Below are 18,889 nucleotides of genomic sequence, written 5' to 3' on the forward strand. Positions count from 1 at the left end.
CAGAGTCCTGCTAACAACCTCATTATTTGACCCCGGTGTGTTGAAGTTGAGACATCTAAAAGCTGCAGGAGACCGGCCCTCCAGGCCTGGAATTGCCCACCCCTGTGTTAGACAGACTGTGGAACTCCAGTATATGTAGAACATGTGTATTAAACAAGTACTGGCAATAAAAAATGACAGTAATGAATGAGCAAGAGCCAATTGCCAGAGAGACACAAGGCCCCCTGAGGTGAGGTACGGCACTGGACTCTCATCCTGCATGCATTTCAACAGGAAATTGGTAAAAATTTGCAAATTTGATTATAACAATATTATTGCCAGTATAAAAATAAAACTAAATCATAGAAAACTTAAGTGTACAAACTGATTTTCTCTCATTGTTGTTGGCATCTATGTTAGTTACTGTACCTGTTCTCCTGATTTCAGGTAAGGTAAGGTAGTTTTATTTATATAGCACATTTTCAGCAACAAGGCAATTCAAAGCGCTTTACATGAGTTAAAAGGAAATACAAACAAAATAACAAACCAAAGAAAAAAGAGGAAGAGTGACTGATCTAAATCCTTTTCTGGGTTAAAAGTAATATAAACTAAGCAGTGACTGACCCTGTTAAGTATTTCTGGATTCCAAGTTCGTAGTTATTCTAATTAGGCCCGAGCAGCTAAGTGCTGCGAAGGCCTATTGTAATCGTGCTGTTTATTATTATTATTCTAATTCTGATTCCATTTCTGGCCTGTATAATATTGATCTAAATAGTGTGTACTCCACAATTTCTCATATTACTAATAAACTAAAATAATCCTTTTCTGGGTTAAATGGGGAGTACCCCACCTAAAACAAAAAAAGAGGAAAGGACACATTAGGGCAGATGGCAAATTTCAGACAAAACAAAGACATGAGTGAAGGCGGTGACGTCAAAGGGGCATGAAGAAACGTTACTGAGCCCCTGGCAGAGTTTGATAGAGGTATTATCAAGGAATGTCCTTAGGAGCGTTCAGCTTCACAACTCCATGGAAACAGGAGGGGGTGAGGTGGGAAGGAGCGTTTAGATATCTTCAAGGAGATTAGAGATATGCAGCCCTTCCAAGGCCACACGGGGAAAGCCAATTCAGAAACAGAATGTCTTAGGTCGGGAAGATTATAAATCTTATAAATTTCAATCTTCCCTAAAGTCTCTCCGATACATCCCAGTTCACAATCATTCAAATTAGTTTGGTTGTTCCACTGAGCCGAAACTAGCAACTTCTCCAAGATCGATTCCAACTCGTTAGTGAGTTTTAGCGTCCTCGTCTCTGTCCACACCAACAGTCTGAGTGTTCACTAGTTCGGCCAAGTCTGTCACAAATTTGTCAATAATCCAGGAATCCACAAGCTCCAAACAGCAGAAATCCTGTTATCATGAATAAATCCAGGGTGAATCCCGCCGGGTGTGTCCCCACAGGACAAGAGGGGTGGTGTAGATCCGGGTGGTGTAGAGGCAGTGCCTTACCTGTAGTCCTACTGCTGCCAGATGAGGTGACCTTCATTTATTAAAAAGAATTATAGTTTTTGTTTTTCATTCAGTGTGTAAATGATAAAATGACCAAAGTAGCTGCCAGGCATCAGCTGTGCTTCCTTAATACTCTAGGAATCTAAAATAAACCAGTCAGTTCTCAACACTCCAGTTTTAAAACATAATAAATCAAATTGTCTTCTTGATTCCCTGCTGACCAAAGTTTTTTATGTTCTTGACTGAAGCGTGCTGAAAACCGTGATGTTTGTGTACCGCTACATCGAAGATCATCTCTAAAGACTGGATCATATGAACTTGTAAAAACTTACAGTAAAGGTGTTGGAAATAATTCACTGATAATTATTTATTTTAGGATCAGTTCACCTGTTGGGTCAGGATGTTGAGTTGAGACTTGATCCATTTGTAGGAGTTAATAAAATGTTTTAGGTTTAATGGGTCCCAGGGTTCTTTATCAGCAGATGATAAACAGCATGTAAATGAGAACACAGGAGACACAGTCTGTGTTACTCAATTTTCTCTCAGCTTATTTATTAAACAAACCAGCTCATTTTACTGTCAATTCATTCCAATTTATAGTTCAGTAATTTACTGTATTTATAGTCCATGTAGACATATTCCATCATAAACATTAGCTTTCTTAAACCAGAAATAATCCCATCAACATCATATTTTTTCACAACTTCCTCAGGTAACATGTACCTTAAATTGACTGCACTTTAAATGCATATTTAATCACACACACTGACATTTTATGGGCATGCATGTTAAGCTATTGTAAACTGGCATAACTATCTTTGAATATAAACTACTTTAAGTGAATGCATTAAATCACAGTTTAACCTTCCTGTGATGGCCAAATCCATGGCCACACTCTGAAGGCAGAAGTCGGTAACTCTTATGCACAATTTAGTTTTCATAATTTATTTTTTTTCATTCAAATACAACACTTTAGTTTCAGTAAAACATTTATTAGTTGATTTGGATACATTTGTTCTTTATGTTAGCGTGCACATTTAGTTAACATGTGTATTTATATCAACTTTAAAGTTGAATTTGTTTGCAACTAACTGTTTGTTTTTGCCGGTACTTACCTGCCTTGGAGTGGCCAGACAAAAGATGGATGCCAGGGCTCAGCAGGCTTAAATGCTGATTGGACTGCACCACTAGTTCCTGCTGGCAGGGGAAATTTGTAGTTTCTTTATTTAGATAAGTTTTGTATTTAAGTAAATAGTAGTATTTAAACTTTAATATTTTTGATTTTCATTTTTTTGGTTTTACTTTAGCCAAACTTAGCTGTACTGTTAGTTGTTTTGTATTATTTGTAATTGTATTCTGCTTAGTTATCCCTATTGTGTCTTAATTGGTTTGATCAGCCAGTATACAAACCCCTGTGTGTCGTTTCTTTGTTAGGTCAGTTATGTTTGTTTGTGCAGCCAGTTTGTTTACATTTTTTGCCTGAGTTCAGTTTTGTTTCTTTGACCTCTTTTATGAGCTCAGTTTATCCTTTGTCGTTTATAATCTTTGGGTTAAAATAAAAAACCCTATTTTTCTAATTAATATCCTGTGACTCCTTCTGTTTTTTAACTCGGTCCATCACACTTCCAGAAACACAAATAAACCATGGAGTCTGAAAACAGTACAATAATCATACCATGGAATATATGTACATATCCTCACTTCCTTTACAAGCGATTACTGTTAGTAATGGGCTCTTTGCACCTAAGGCGTTGACGTCACATCTCCAGGAGCTAATGCGGCTCACTTTTTTCCGCTTTGAGTTACCATGACTGGTAGAAAAGACCAAGTCGTATTTCAGATGCAAAAAAACAATACTATTAACATTATTGTCTTCCTAATATAATGGGCTTTTAAGTTTGCGTTAATTTCCAAGCGATCCTGAATTAAGAAGATGGCTTGTAAATATCTGTCGCTACCAGCTAACGCCGCACAGCAAAGTTTGCAGCCTTCACTCCGGATCAGCCTAAAACTACCGGGGACACGGATGGTAAATAAAGGAGCCTCCCTGAGTTATTTCCATGGAATCACTTCTATATTCAGCCTGAAAGAGTTTATGGGAACGAGAGAGCAGACCAGAGCCAGACAGCCGAGCAACTGATCCGCATGTACATCCTGCTGTAAACACCGTCCTATCTGAGCTCTGAACAAGAAACATGCAAATAAAACGAAATAACACGGAGACATGAAGCAACACGGTCATATTTTTTTAAAAGCAGCAACTTTGAACCTGAACAGCTGAACCAGATCTCTGACACCAGAGCTGCGCTACTGTCAAGCTATGAGGCTTGTTGAGCTCCGTCAGGCTTCGGAAGTAAAAAGCCCGAACCGGAACCTCCCCGTTAGTCTGTGACACTAACGACAATAAACACACATAATATACTTGAAAATAAGATAAATACATTGTCCGTTAGAATGTTTAGATACTTAAATAGCACATTTTACAAGAACAATGTCCGAGAATATTGCCTACTAGCATAAGCTAACGTTAGCCACAAAGTTTAAGTAAAACTCACCTTCGTGTCAGTGAATGTATAACGAGGCGAACATCTTAAAACCTTTCTCCAGCTGACTTGTTGGGGCTTCGGATCGATGTACAAACCTTGGCCAAGCACTGAAAGCACCTATTGTAAAAGGCCATTTTCAATAGATCGGAAACAATCGAGCCGCTTTACCCCGAACGCGGAAGCTGAGGTGCAAAGAGCCCATTCAGTGGTTGCACCTACTAGCCCGCTCTTTCCCGCCGCTACAGTGTGTGCTAACCAGCTAGCATCATGGCCTGTTGGCTAATTCCTTTAGCCGCTGCTGGCTCCGAAACACAACAAAACTCGTCTTATATCTTTTAACACATTAACACAGTTCCTTAAACATTCCTCGAACAGTACCAAATAATAAAAGTACAAAAAATAAACTTGAGGGTTATTCTCACCTGAAAAACAGCATGTGAATGAGCACACAGGAGACGCAGTCTGTGTTACTCAAATGTCTCTCAGCTTATCAGAAACGGCAGAGTAACAGGCAGCTCAAAGTCCTCGTGCGCCCTCTACCTGTGAAACACCGTTACGGCACCCATTAACCCCTGTTATAAAAAACCCCATCTTCTTATCATAACCCCATAAACATTTAAAGAAATGCATGCTCTTGTATTTTCACTTTTGTGGGCACACACCACACCAGTGGGCATCACATAAGCTTGGCAAACAGCAGCTCTCATTTGTTATGTTCTGTTGTTCACCAGTTAATCTGTGATCAACCTCTTGATCAGTTCGCTTCTGCTTGAACCGAACCGGACCGAGCTGAGCCCGGTTCGGCTGGTCTGGATGATGACCGGATCCCACCTGGACCTGTTCTTTCTCTGGATTTGATTCAGCAGAATTATCCATAAATAAACAAACATAAAGCAGCCAATCAGAAAGCAGTCCATCCTCCTCCACTGCGGTTCCCATGGTAACCACCTTCAGATGGTTCAGTCCTGCTCAGACTGATGATCAAATATCTATAATCAATAACAGTCCCTCTGAATCGCTTTGGATCTGTGACGTCATCCCGTCGCTTCACGACGCAGAGGTGAGGCAGAGGATGAAAATCTGCTGATCAGCCAGTCTGCGGCGCTTCTGTCCCTCTCTGCGGGTTTTTCTCCTCCATCTTCCAGCAGCGATGCTCCCGCAGCCCGCGCCCCGCCTCGCAGCTCCGCGCGCGGCCAAGCTGTAGCTCCACAGCACGGTGCGCGGCCCCGCCATGGTGCAGAAGTCCCGCAACGGCGGGGTGTTCCCCGGAGCGCAGGCCGAGCAGAAGAAGCTGAAGGTGGGCTTCGTGGGTCTGGAGTCCGGAGGGACGGAGTCCAGCAGGGACGGAGCTCTGCTCATCGCAGGTGAGCTCATCCACGCGCACACAGAATGACCGCGTGCGCGAGATCGGTGAGGTGTTTAGGAATAAGCAGGACAGGTAAGGTGGTTCTGATCCAGATGTCACCGGACCGCAGGGTTAGAGATGATTACTATTTACTGGAGAGGCCGAAGAGATGCATCATGGGAAAAGATGAGGAACATCAGACTGAGGTTCTAGTGCAGGGGTGTCCAAAGTGGGTCCTGGAGGCCCGGCATCCTGCATGTTTTATTCTCTCCCTGGTGGCAGCAACAACCTTTTCAGCTTGTCAATGTTCTTCTTAGGCCTCTGATGAGCCATCATTGGATCCAGGTGCGTTAAACAAGGGAGAGATGGGGGAAAGGAGAGCAAACATATGGGTCCCATATGGGTTTGAACCCTGGTTCCACAGTGGCCCCACATGAGTTTGTCCATGTAGGGCCCATGTAGGCTGTGGCCCTACATGGACAAACCCATATGGGACCCATCTGGTCTGCAATCCTGTTCCCCATGTGGGGCCCACCTAGGCATGCTGGCAGGGATGCAGGATGCCAGCCCTCGAGGCACCCTTGTTCTAGTGGGTCAGAACCGGATCAGATTCTTTATGGATCTACTCAAGTTTATTTATATAAAATATTTGAAAGTGCTTTATATAAAAACAACACAATTATTAACCAAAGCCAAAACAGTAAATAAGATAAAATAAAACATTACATCAAAGTGCCAAAATAAAGAGAAGTAACAAAAAGTTATGATCCAGCATGATAATCAATATTCCAGTTATTATTAATCAATTCTAACCAGCTGGTTTTTAGCCTGAAAGGAACTCAGTGTTTCAGCTGTTTGTCAGTTTTCTGGAAGTTTGTTCCAGATCTGTGGTGCATAGAAGCTGAATGCTGCTTCTCCATGTCTGGTTCTGGTTCTGATGCAGAACAGAAACAGAACCAGAACCAGCAGGTTGATCCAGCAGCAATGGGTGGTGTAGAACCATGTGGTGTAGAACCGAGTGATGTAGATCTGGATGATGTAGAGCCGGGTGGTGTAGAACCGGGTGGTGTAGAACCGGGTGGTGTAGAACCAGGTGGTGTAGAACCGGGTGGTGTAGAACCGGGTGGTGTAGAACCGGGTGGAGTCTCTACCCTCCTGGTTCTAGTCAGATCTCCAGCTGCAGCTTCTGGTCTGTCAGTCTGACCTGCTGCAGGAATCAAACCACTAAATCCTGGATGAGTTTCTCTGGTCGGAGACTTTAGTCCTCTGGGCCTGAATGTCCTGCAGCTGCTGGAAGGACCACTGAGGAACCGGCTTCATGTGGCTCTGAGGTCAGAGGTCATCCTGATCTCTGGTTACCAGCTGTGATAACTGAAGCTGTGCTCTGGGTCTATAACTAGATCTGTAACTCTAGATTGTCCGGAGATAACTTCTGTTCAGCTGGAAAAGGTTTTGGCACATCCACACAGCGGTTATTGAAACCAAATATTTTCCATCTTTTACTGTTTGTAAATCTGAAGGCTGTGCTGCTCCTGTTGGTACAGACATACTCAACATTACTCACAGTAAATCACAGAGTAAGTCAGATCATTGCCACAAGAGTTATGGAGGCTTTGAAGCAAATCTGGTGTATATGATAACTCGCAGGATTGGGAAATTCCTCGTTCAGAGTGTTGATGAGTTCTGATGGCTTCGATCAGAGAAATGTTCTCTGATTTCAGCCAAAGTCAGGAAATACCAAACCCCCGTCCACTAGCATCAACCAGCCCCAGTGTTTGGTGTTAGTTCAGCTTAAACTAGGGCTGTTGTAAACAAATATTTTAGTAATCGAGTACAATCCCATTATTCTTACGATTAATCGAGTAATCAGATAAAAATAATTGATAAAATAAAATATTATCGGTTATCAATATCAGTCCAATTTTTCATTTTTGAGCTTCCCTAACAGTCACTTTTTTGTCGTTTAGAAAACTAACCTGTAACAATAACAGCTCACTTTCTAAGTTAACCTGAAGAAAAGTTATATAAAGATCTGAAATTATATTCAATTTAATAATAAAGAGGCTCACAGATACGCTTATAAAATATGTCTGTGCTCCAGCTTTTAGTTTATGTATTCATCTTCAGTCAATTTAATATATGAACTCTCACCTTGCCCCAAACCTGTCACTCTTTGGGTTTGAGGATACGGGAACTGTCGCCTGGAGTTGGGGGTTTGGGGTGGGGGGTATATTAGAGGTGAACATAAGTGTGCGGGGGGGACCAGTAGACCAGGGTAGAACATAAGACAGGGGGGAGAGCAATATGGGTGTGCTAAATAATAAAACATAAATTAATGAAGCTTTGAGGCAGATCAATTTTACTTGAGGAATTTTAATAATCGAGGTACTCGAATCACTCGAGGAATTGTTTCAACCCCAGCTGAAAGCTTTAGCTTCTGGACTTCTTGGTGGTCAGTCAGTTTCTGTTGGTTATACCTTTTTGAACATAATGAGGGGAACATGGCCGCTGTTTGTGGTCTCCAGGTGGGGACGAAGGTCCTCGGCGTCAGCGCAGCAGCGTCTCTGGAGGAAAGAGACCTCCGAAAAGAAACGCCCTCTACAGGCGACTGCAGAACTTCCTCTACAACGTTTTGGAGAGACCTCGCGGATGGGCCTTCATCTACCACGCCTATGTGTAATTACACACACACACGCACACACACAGCTGTCAGCTAGTGCTGCTGCTTCATGAATTTATCATTTAGTTTTAATGCGCTTTGACTATTGAAGAGTTTTTACAGCTGCTCTGAGATCCCAGCTGCAGTTGGATCTCAAAGTTCTGACCAGCTGATCTCAGCTGTGATGGGTTTGTTGGTGTTCTGTGTCCAGGTTCCTGCTGGTGTTCTCCTGCCTGGTTCTGTCCGTGTTCTCCACCATCAAAGAGTATGAGAAGAGTTCAGAGGACGCCCTCTACATCCTGGTAAACACCAGAACAACACGCCTGGTTCTGGGCCCAAGGGAGGAAATGCCATCTCATTATTGGGAGGATGATAAACAAGATTTCTTAAGTGTAATTTCGTGGGTCAGAAAAGTTACAGTGAAATGTAACGTGGTTTAAAACGTTTTTAATGTGTTCAAGGCAAAAATGACTAGTAAGTGATAATGGACAACAAACGTGTGTTTTTCTCAGTCAACAAACTGTTGAGACCCACAGAAGTAAAACTAAAATCACTGATCCAATCTCAGCTACACCTTTACAAAAATTAAGACTCTAAATAAAAACAAGTTTTAATGAGTCACTCTACTTACGAAAATTCCTCATAAATATTAAATTATTGTAGTGGCTCACAATACAAGTTATGTGTTATTTAAATTATAACTTAAGTAGGTGAATACCTGGGAAGTATCATAGCTTCAACTTATCGCTCAAAGCACCAGGGTTTTTATGGAAAAATATTCAGAGTTTATTGTGTGGTTTTATAGGCTTTATGTTGAAGACAATAAGAAATAAGGGCATAATTATGTTTTTACTGTCAGCTGCTCTGCAGTATAATATCGCCCCTCTGCTGTCGGCTCAGCCCCTCTAGTTTCAGACTCTTCTTATTAACGTAAGAGTTTAAAAGCTAAATGTAATTAGATATTTGCTAGTCTATCAAAGTAATGTAGCCAGTTTTGCTAGTTTTGACTTAAGGCATAACAGGCAGTTTATATAATGAAAAATAATGAAATAACGAACTGCAGTCTGATTTTTGTTCATGTGTTTCTTCTTATTAAGCAGTGAAAGTAAGTAAAATCTGTTTCATGTCTTTTGCTTTAAGTATTTACTTACTGGAGGGTTAATGTTTGTACTGCAGAGCCACAGCTAACAGTTAGCTCCTCTCTTTAGCGGCTCTGACGTAACACCGGTTCCGTTCAGCTGCTGTGGCTCCTCCTGCACTTTGGACTGAACCAATCTTCTAACAATGTTGGGGGGGACCTAAAAATTCATCCTTAACTGTTTCTTAGACGCAGTGGCGCAACTGCACATTATTCAGGTGGATGCGAAAACATAAATCGCCCCCCCCCCCCCCCCACGCCCCAGGGGACGATACGCGAAGTGTAAAATTTGCTACATTTACCTCGTTATATGCACGAGAGGTGAAGGAGCGTGAGGCGCGCTGAAGTGGATGGGAAAACATAATCGGCGCGTCGCCCCCTCCAGACGGGGTTTTGGCGCCCCCTCTGGTACTGCGCCCCTATGCGTTGCATGCGCTGCATACCCACTTTGTGCCCCTCTGCTTAGACGAAAGGCAGATTTATTTCATATATTGTTTCTTTTGCCTTCTAATATTGATATTGTTTAAATACAAGGGTTTCCTTCATGATTTCTTTGGGGGGAACAATTCTAGACTTTTCCCGGATTGGGGGGGGTCCGAACCCCCCTGGGCCCAGGGATTTACGCCCATGTCTGGGCCCAGTCCAGAACCAGGCGTGCTGAAAATGTTGGCTCAGGTTCTACAGAGATTCCAGATCTAGAAATGTAAGTTATCGATTAATGAGTTGGTTAAGCTCATCAGTTGGATAACAATTAATTGATAAGCAGCCTTTTTTTATTTGCTGAATAAAAAAACACTATTTAATGTCAGTTGTATTAAATATTGTAAAATTGTGTTTCTCTGAAATTATTACATATTTACAAAACACAAAATAGGAACCTGTTAGGTTTCTGAACAGAAAAATAAAAGATGAAAAGAATAAAATATGTGAAACTCTAATTCTCCCATGAACAGAGATGTTCATACAGAATACTGTCTGTGGTGTTAAAACTTTTCTTCATAAAGTGCATTAATCACCGCAGTCATTGGTGCCATGTTTTTTCCCATCATGTTATGATTTTTCTGCGTCATTCCTTCAGCTTTTCTGTCACCACATCCTCGGCTTCGTGGTAAATCAGTAATTTTTGGTTGAGAAGTTGCCATTGCTTCGCCATGCTGCTCAGCTGAATGAGCGATATTAAACGTGCAGGAAGTGGTGACCATTGTGGTGTTTGGGGTGGAGTACATGGTGAGGATCTGGGCTGCAGGATGCTGCTGCCGCTACCGAGGATGGAGAGGACGGCTGAAGTTCGCCAGAAAACCGTTCTGCGTCATCGGTGAGTCTCCATTTGCTGCTTTCATCATCTTCATCTTCATCACTCAACCAGAGGAAACAGAAATCACAGAAAGAGGAGATCAGGTTGTCCAGAACCGGTTAAAAGATTATCGATGGAACCAGCATCACAGTGGTCTGTGATGCTGGTTCAGTCTGTATGATTAATTGAACTAATCGAATCAATCCCGGTTAATCGATTATTGAATTATTCGTCAACTAATTTAGTCATTGTTTAATTGTTAAATGGAGTACACAGACTCAAAAAAGAAATTCTGAAAGAACTACTTATTCAAAGCAGTTATTAAACCGAAACTGAACAAAAATTATAAACATTTACAAATAACATGGAAGAAAAACTTTGTAAATGTTTTCAACCCAGAACTCGTGGCAGATTCAGCTTCAAATTCTGTTCAAATTCCCTATTGAACCTCTTCTCCTGTCCAATTATTAATTGATTAATTATAAATGATCAAGTATACACTAAGGAATGCTATGTTATTACATTTTAAGCAATAAAGTGTTTACTTTCTTATTTTAAAACAAATTAAAGTGTTTGTTTTTTTGCATTTTATATTGTGGTTAAATGAATAATGAATGAATGTTTCTGTGCAATTAATCGATTAATCATCTCAAATTAACCTGCTGCCTCAGGATAAAGTTTCTGTAAAAACCATCTGAGATGTTTGTCCCTCAGTTCAGAGTATTGTCTGTGGTTGACCCTTGACCTTTCTGCAGACATCATGGTGCTCATCGCCTCCATCTCCGTCCTGGCTGCTGGGACTCAAGGAAACGTCTTCGCCACGTCTGCCATCAGGTCGCTGCGCTTCCTGCAGATTCTGCGGATGATACGGATGGACCGACGTGGAGGAACCTGGAAGCTGCTGGGATCGGTGGTCTACGCGCACAGCAAGGTCAGAGGTTAGGAGTCACGGTGCTCTTGAGAACAGATAACGTCTGATGAGTTCACTCTGAACCAAACCCAAAACAAGCCAGCAGTTCTAATGAGACCTGACGGTTCTGGTGATGAAAACTGATCCGATTGGTCAGAAATGTCTAACCACCTCCTTTCTGGTTAGAGGTGGGCGGGGCATCTTAAGGTCACCCGACCCTTTGGAGACAGAGAAGAAGAAACAGATCTAATGAGGAAAGACTTTACTGTGTGTGTGCTGCTGGTTTCGTCAATCATACATCTGATGTCACTGATCTCCTCTTATTGATCAGCTCTGCAGAAGTTTCTTCCAGTCAGTTTCAGAGACTCTTAGGTTTCTATGGCTGAAGCAAATATTTGAAACGTTACTCACCTAGTAGGATGGATGGATGAACGGTTGGATGAACGTCGGTCTAAACGGTTGGATGGATGGTTGGATGGATGGTTGGATGAACGTCGGTGTGAACGGTTGGATGGATGGTTGGATGTACGTCGGTATGAACGGTTGGATGAACAGTTGGATGAATAGTTGGATGTACGTCGGTATGAACGGTTGGATGAACAGTTGGATGAACGGTTGGATGTACATCGGTATGAAGGGTTGGATGGACATTTGGATGAAAGGTTGGATGAACGGTTGGATGTACGTTGGTATGAACGGTTGGATGAACGGTTGGATGTACATCGGTATGAAGTGTTGGATGGACATTTTGATGAACGGTTGGATGAACGGTTGGATGTAAGTCAGTGTGAACGGTTGGATGCACGTCGGTATGAACGGTTGGATGGACAGTTGGATGAATAGTTGGATGTAAGTCGGTATGAACGGTTGGATGGACATTTGGATGAACGGTTGGATGTACGTCGGTATGAACGGTTCAATGTACATCGGTATGAACGGTTGGATGAACGGTTGGATGTAAGTCAGTGTGAACGGTTGGATGTACGTCGGTATGAACGGTTGGATGGACGGTTGGATGAACAGTTGGATGTTCGTCGGTGTGAACGGTTGGATGGACAGTTGAATGAATAGTTGGATGAACGGTTGGATGTAAGTCAGTGTGAACGGTTGGATGTACGTCGGTATGAACGGTTGGATGGACGGTTGGATGAACAGTTGGATGTTCGTCGGTATGAACGGTTGGATGGACAGTTGGATGAATAGTTGGATGAACGGTTGGATGTAAGTCAGTGTGAACGGTTTGATGTACGTCGGTATGAACGGTTGGATGGACAGTTGGATGAATGGTTGGATGAACGGTTGGATGTACGTCGGTATGAACGGTTGGATGAACGGTTGGATGTAAGTCAGTGTGAACGGTTGGATGTACGTCGGTATGAACGGTTGGATGGACGGTTGGATGAACAGTTGGATGTTCGTCAGTGTGAACGGTTGGATGGACAGTTGGATGAATAGTTGTATGTACGTCGGTATGAACAGTTGGATGTACGTCGGTATGAACGGTTGGATGGACAGTTGAATGAATAGTTGGATGAACGGTTGGATGTAAGTCAGTGTGAACGGTTGGATGTACGTCGGTATGAACGGTTGGATGGACGGTTGGATGAACAGTTGGATGTTCGTCGGTGTGAACGGTTGGATGGACAGTTGGATGAATAGTTGGATGTAAGTCGGTATGAACGGTTCAATGTACATCGGTATGAACGGTTGGATGAACGGTTGGATGTAAGTCAGTGTGAACGGTTGGATGTACGTCGGTATGAACGGTTGGATGGACGGTTGGATGAACAGTTGGATGTTCGTCGGTGTGAACGGTTGGATGGACAGTTGAATGAATAGTTGGATGAACGGTTGGATGTAAGTCAGTGTGAACGGTTGGATGTACGTCGGTATGAACGGTTGGATGGACGGTTGGATGAACAGTTGGATGTTCGTCGGTATGAACGGTTGGATGGACAGTTGGATGAACGGTTGGATGTACGTCGGTATGAACGGTTGGATGGACGGTTGGATGAACAGTTGGATGTAAGTCGGTATGAACGGTTGGATGGACATTTGGATGAACGGTTGGATGTACGTCGGTATGAACGGTTCAATGTACATCGGTATGAACGGTTGGATGAACGGTTGGATGTAAGTCAGTGTGAACGGTTGGATGTACGTCGGTATGAACGGTTGGATGGACGGTTGGATGAACAGTTGGATGTTCGTCGGTGTGAACGGTTGGATGGACAGTTGAATGAATAGTTGGATGAACGGTTGGATGTAAGTCAGTGTGAACGGTTGGATGTACGTCGGTATGAACGGTTGGATGGACGGTTGGATGAACAGTTGGATGTTCGTCGGTATGAACGGTTGGATGGACAGTTGGATGAATAGTTGGATGAACGGTTGGATGTAAGTCAGTGTGAACGGTTTGATGTACGTCGGTATGAACGGTTGGATGGACAGTTGGATGAATGGTTGGATGAACGGTTGGATGTACGTCGGTATGAACGGTTGGATGAACGGTTGGATGTAAGTCAGTGTGAACGGTTGGATGTACGTCGGTATGAACGGTTGGATGGACGGTTGGATGAACAGTTGGATGTTCGTCGGTGTGAACGGTTGGATGGACAGTTGGATGAATAGTTGGATGAACGGTTGGATGTAAGTCAGTGTGAACGGTTGGATGTACGTCAGTATGAACGGTTGGATGGACGTCGGTATGAACGGTTGGATGGGCAGTTGAATGAATAGTTGGATGAACGGTTGGATGTAAGTCAGTGTGAACGGTTGGATGTACGTCAGTATGAACGGTTGGATGGACGGTTGGATGAACAGTTGGATGTTCGTCGGTATGAACGGTTGGATGGACAGTTGGATGAATAGTTGGATGAACGGTTGGATGTAAGTCAGTGTGAACGGTTGGATGTACGTCAGTATGAACGGTTGGATGGACGGTTGGATGAACAGTTGGATGTTCGTCGGTATGAACGGTTGGATGGACAGTTGGATGAATAGTTGGATGAACGGTTGGATGTAAGTCAGTGTGAACGGTTGGATGTACGTCGGTATGAACGGTTGGATGGATAGTTGGATGAATGGTTGGATGAACGGTTGGATGTACGTCGGTATGAATGGTTCGATGTACATCGGTATGAACGGTTGGACGAACGGTTGGATGTACGTCGTGATGAACGGTTGGATGGACGGTTGGATGAACAGTTGGATGTTCGTCGGTGTGAACGGTTGGATGGACAGTTGAATGAATAGTTGGATGAACGGTTGGATGTAAGTCAGTGTGAACGGTTGGATGTACGTCGGTATGAACGGTTGGATGGACGGTTGGATGAACAGTTGGATGTTCGTCGGTGTGAACGGTTGGATGGATGGTTGGATGAATAGTTGTATGTATGTCGGTATGAACGGTTGGATGGGCAGTTGAATGAATAGTTGGATGAACGGTTGGATGTAAGTCAGTGTGAACGGTTGGATGTACGTCGGTATGAACGGTTGGACGAACGGTTGGATGTAAGTCAGTGTGAACGGTTGGATGGACAGTTGGATGAATGGTTGGATGAACGGTTGGATGTACGTCGGTATGAATGGTTCGATGTACATCGGTATGAACGGTTGGACGAACGGTTGGATGTACGTCGTGATGAACGGTTGGATGGACGGTTGGATGAACAGTTGGATGTTCGTCGGTGTGAACGGTTGGATGGACAGTTGAATGAATAGTTGGATGAACGGTTGGATGTAAGTCAGTGTGAACGGTTGGATGTACGTCGGTATGAACGGTTGGATGGACGGTTGGATGAACAGTTGGATGTTCGTCGGTGTGAACGGTTGGATGGATGGTTGGATGAATAGTTGTATGTATGTCGGTATGAACGGTTGGATGGGCAGTTGAATGAATAGTTGGATGAACGGTTGGATGTAAGTCAGTGTGAACGGTTGGATGTACGTCGGTATGAACGGTTGGATGGACGGTTGGATGAACAGTTGGATGTTCGTCGGTATGAACGGTTGGATGGACAGTTGGATGAATAGTTGGATGAACGGTTGGATGTAAGTCAGTGTGAACGGTTGGATGTACGTCGGTATGAACGGTTGGATGGACAGTTGGATGAATAGTTGGATGAACGGTTGGATGTAAGTCAGTGTGAACGGTTTGATGTACGTCGGTATGAACGGTTGGATGGACAGTTGGATGAATGGATGGATGAACGGTTGGATGTACGTCGGTATGAATGGTTCGATGAACGGTTGGATGAACGGTTGGATGTACGTCAGTGTGAACGGTTGGATGTACGTCGGTGTGAACGGTTGGATGAACATCGGTGTGAACGGTTGGATGGATGGTTGGATGAATGGTTGGATGAATGTCGGTGTGAACGGTTGGATGGATGGTTGGATGTACGTCGGTGTGAACGGTTGGATGGACAGTTGGATGAATAGTTGGATGTACGTCGGTATGAACGGTTGGATGAACAGTTGGATGAACGGTTGGATGTACATCGGTATGAAGGGTTGGATGGACATTTGGATGAAAGGTTGGATGAACGGTTGGATGTACGTTGGTATGAACGGTTGGATGGACAGTTGAATGAATAGTTGGATGAACGGTTGGATGTACGTCAGTGTGAACGGTTGGATGAACGGTTGGATGTACATCGGTATGAAGGGTTGGATGGACATTTTGATGAACGGTTGGATGAATGGTTGGATGTACATCAGTTATGAAGGGTTGGATGGACATTTGGATGAACGGTTGGATGAACGGTTGGATGTAAGTCAGTGTGAACGGTTGGATGCACGTCGGTATGAACGGTTGGATGAACGGTTGGATGTAAGTCAGTGTGAACGGTTGGATGTACGTCGGTATGAACGGTTGGATGGACGGTTGGATGAACAGTTGGATGTCCGTCGGTGTGAACGGTTGGATGGACAGTTGGATGAATAGTTGGATGTACGTCGGTATGAACGGTTGGATGTATGTCGGTATGAACGGTTGGATGGACAGTTGAATGAATAGTTGGATGAACGGTTGGATGTAAGTCAGTGTGAACGGTTTGATGTACGTCGGTATGAACGGTTGGATGGACAGTTGGATGAATGGTTGGATGAATGGTTGGATGTACGTCGGTATGAACGGTTGGATGGACAGTTGGATGAATGGTTTGATGAACGGTTGGATGAACGGTTGGATGTACGTCGGTGTGAACGGTTGGATGTACGTCGGTATGAACGGTTGGATGTAAGTCAGTGTGAACGGTTGGATGAACGGTTGGATGAACATCGGTATGAAGGGTTGGATGGACATTTGGATGAACGGTTGGATGAATAGTTGGATGTACATCGGTATGAAGGGTTGGATGGACATTTGGATGAACGGTTGGATGAACGGTTGGATGAACGTCGGTGTGAACGGTCGGATGGATGGTTGGATGAATGGTTGGATGAACGTCGGTGTGAACGGTTGGATGGATGGTTGGATGTACGTCGGTATGAACGGTTGGATGAACAGTTGGATGAATGGTTGGATGTTCGTCGGTGTGAACGGTTGGATGGACAGTTGGATGAGTAGTTGGATGTACGTCGGTATGAATGGTTGGATGAACAGTTGGATGAACGTTTGGATGAACGGTTGGATGTACGTTGGTATGAACGGTTGGATAGACAGTTGAATGAATAGTTGGATGAATGGTTGGATGAACGTCAGTGTGAATGGTTGGATGAACGGTTGGATGTATATCGGTATGAAGGGTTGGATGGACATTTGGATGAACGGTTGGATGAACGGTTTGATGTAAGTCAGTGTGAACGGTTGGATGCACGTCGGTATGAACGGTTGGATGGACGGTTGGATGAACAGTTGGATGTTCGTCGGTGTGAATGGTTGGATGGACAGTTGGATGAATAGTTGGATGAATGGTTGGATGTACGTCAGTGTGAATGGTTGGATGAATGGTTGGATGTATATCGGTATGAAGGGTTGGATGGACATTTGGATGAACGGTTGGATGAACGGTTGGATGTAAGTCAGTGTGAACGGTTGGATGCACGTCGGTATGAACGGTTGGATGAACGGTTGGATGTAAGTCAGTGTGAAAGGTTGGATGTACGTCGGTATGAACGGTTGGATGGACGGTGGATGAACAGTTGGATGTTCGTCGGTGTGAATGGTTGGATGGACAGTTGGATGAATAGTTGGATGTACGTCGGTATGAACGGTTGGATGTACGTCGGTATGAACGGTTGGATGGGCAGTTGAATGAATAGTTGGATGAACGGTTGGATGTATGTCAGTGTGAACGGTTGGATGTACGTCGGTATGAACGGTTGGATGGACGATTGGATGAACAGTTGGATGTTCGTCGGTGTGAACGGTTGGATGGACAGTTGGATGAATAGTTGGATGTAAGTCGGTATGAACGGTTGGATGGACATTTGGATGAACGGTTGGATGTACGTCGGTATGAAGGGTTGGATGGACATTTGGATGAACGGTTGGATGAATAGTTGGATGTACATCGGTATGAAGGGTTGGATGGACATTTGGATGAACGGTTGGATGAACGGTTGGATGAACGTCGGTGTGAACGGTCGGATGGATGGTTGGATGAATGGTTGGATGAACGTCGGTGTGAACGGTTGGATGGATGGTTGGATGTACGTCGGTATGAACGGTTGGATGAACAGTTGGATGAATGGTTGGATGTTCGTCGGTGTGAACGGTTGGATGGACAGTTGGATGAGTAGTTGGATGTACGTCGGTATGAATGGTTGGATGAACAGTTGGATGAACGTTTGGATGAACGGTTGGATGTACGTTGGTATGAACGGTTGGATGGACAGTTGAATGAATAGTTGGATGAATGGTTGGATGAACGTCAGTGTGAATGGTTGGATGAACGGTTGGATGTATATCGGTATGAAGGGTTGGATGGACATTTGGATGAACGGTTGGATGAACGGTTTGATGTAAGTCAGTGTGAACGGTTGGATGCACGTCGGTATGAACGGTTGGATGGACGGTTGGATGAACAGTTGGATGTTCGTCGGTGTGAATGGTTGGATGGACAGTTGGATGAATAGTTGGATGAATGGTTGGATGTACGTCAGTGTGAATGGTTGGATGAATGGTTGGATGTATATCGGTATGAAGGGTTGGATGGACATTTGGATGAACGGTTGGATGAACGGTTGGATGTAAGTCAGTGTGAACGGTTGGATGCACGTCGGTATGAACGGTTGGATGAACGGTTGGATGTAAGTCAGTGTGAAAGGTTGGATGTACGTCGGTATGAACGGTTGGATGGACGGTGGATGAACAGTTGGATGTTCGTCGGTGTGAATGGTTGGATGGACAGTTGGATGAATAGTTGGATGTACGTCGGTATGAACGGTTGGATGTACGTCGGTATGAACGGTTGGATGGGCAGTTGAATGAATAGTTGGATGAACGGTTGGATGTATGTCAGTGTGAACGGTTGGATGTACGTCGGTATGAACGGTTGGATGG

The 18,889-nt window shown here is 43.9% G+C and overlaps 1 protein-coding gene across 1 annotated transcript in view; it reads left to right on the top strand.

Annotated features, from left to right (window-relative positions):
- The first annotated feature begins 5,021 nt into the window (after positions 1–5,021).
- The window catches only part of kcnq2b (potassium voltage-gated channel, KQT-like subfamily, member 2b), a 34,572-nt gene continuing 20,704 nt past the window's right edge, over positions 5,022–18,889 (top strand). The window contains exons 1-5 of the mRNA XM_088005897.1: positions 5,022–5,397; positions 7,904–8,054; positions 8,249–8,339; positions 10,364–10,490; positions 11,225–11,400. Coding sequence (XP_087862023.1) covers positions 5,265–5,397; positions 7,904–8,054; positions 8,249–8,339; positions 10,364–10,490; positions 11,225–11,400 — 678 coding nt within the window. The 5' untranslated portion in view covers positions 5,022–5,264. The remainder of the gene's footprint in view (positions 5,398–7,903; positions 8,055–8,248; positions 8,340–10,363; positions 10,491–11,224; positions 11,401–18,889) is intronic.

This window comes from Poecilia mexicana, unplaced genomic scaffold, assembly GCF_051168715.1.
Source record: "Poecilia mexicana isolate PSO_F unplaced genomic scaffold, ASM5116871v1 scaffold_5, whole genome shotgun sequence".
NCBI lineage: Eukaryota > Metazoa > Chordata > Actinopteri > Cyprinodontiformes > Poeciliidae > Poecilia > Poecilia mexicana.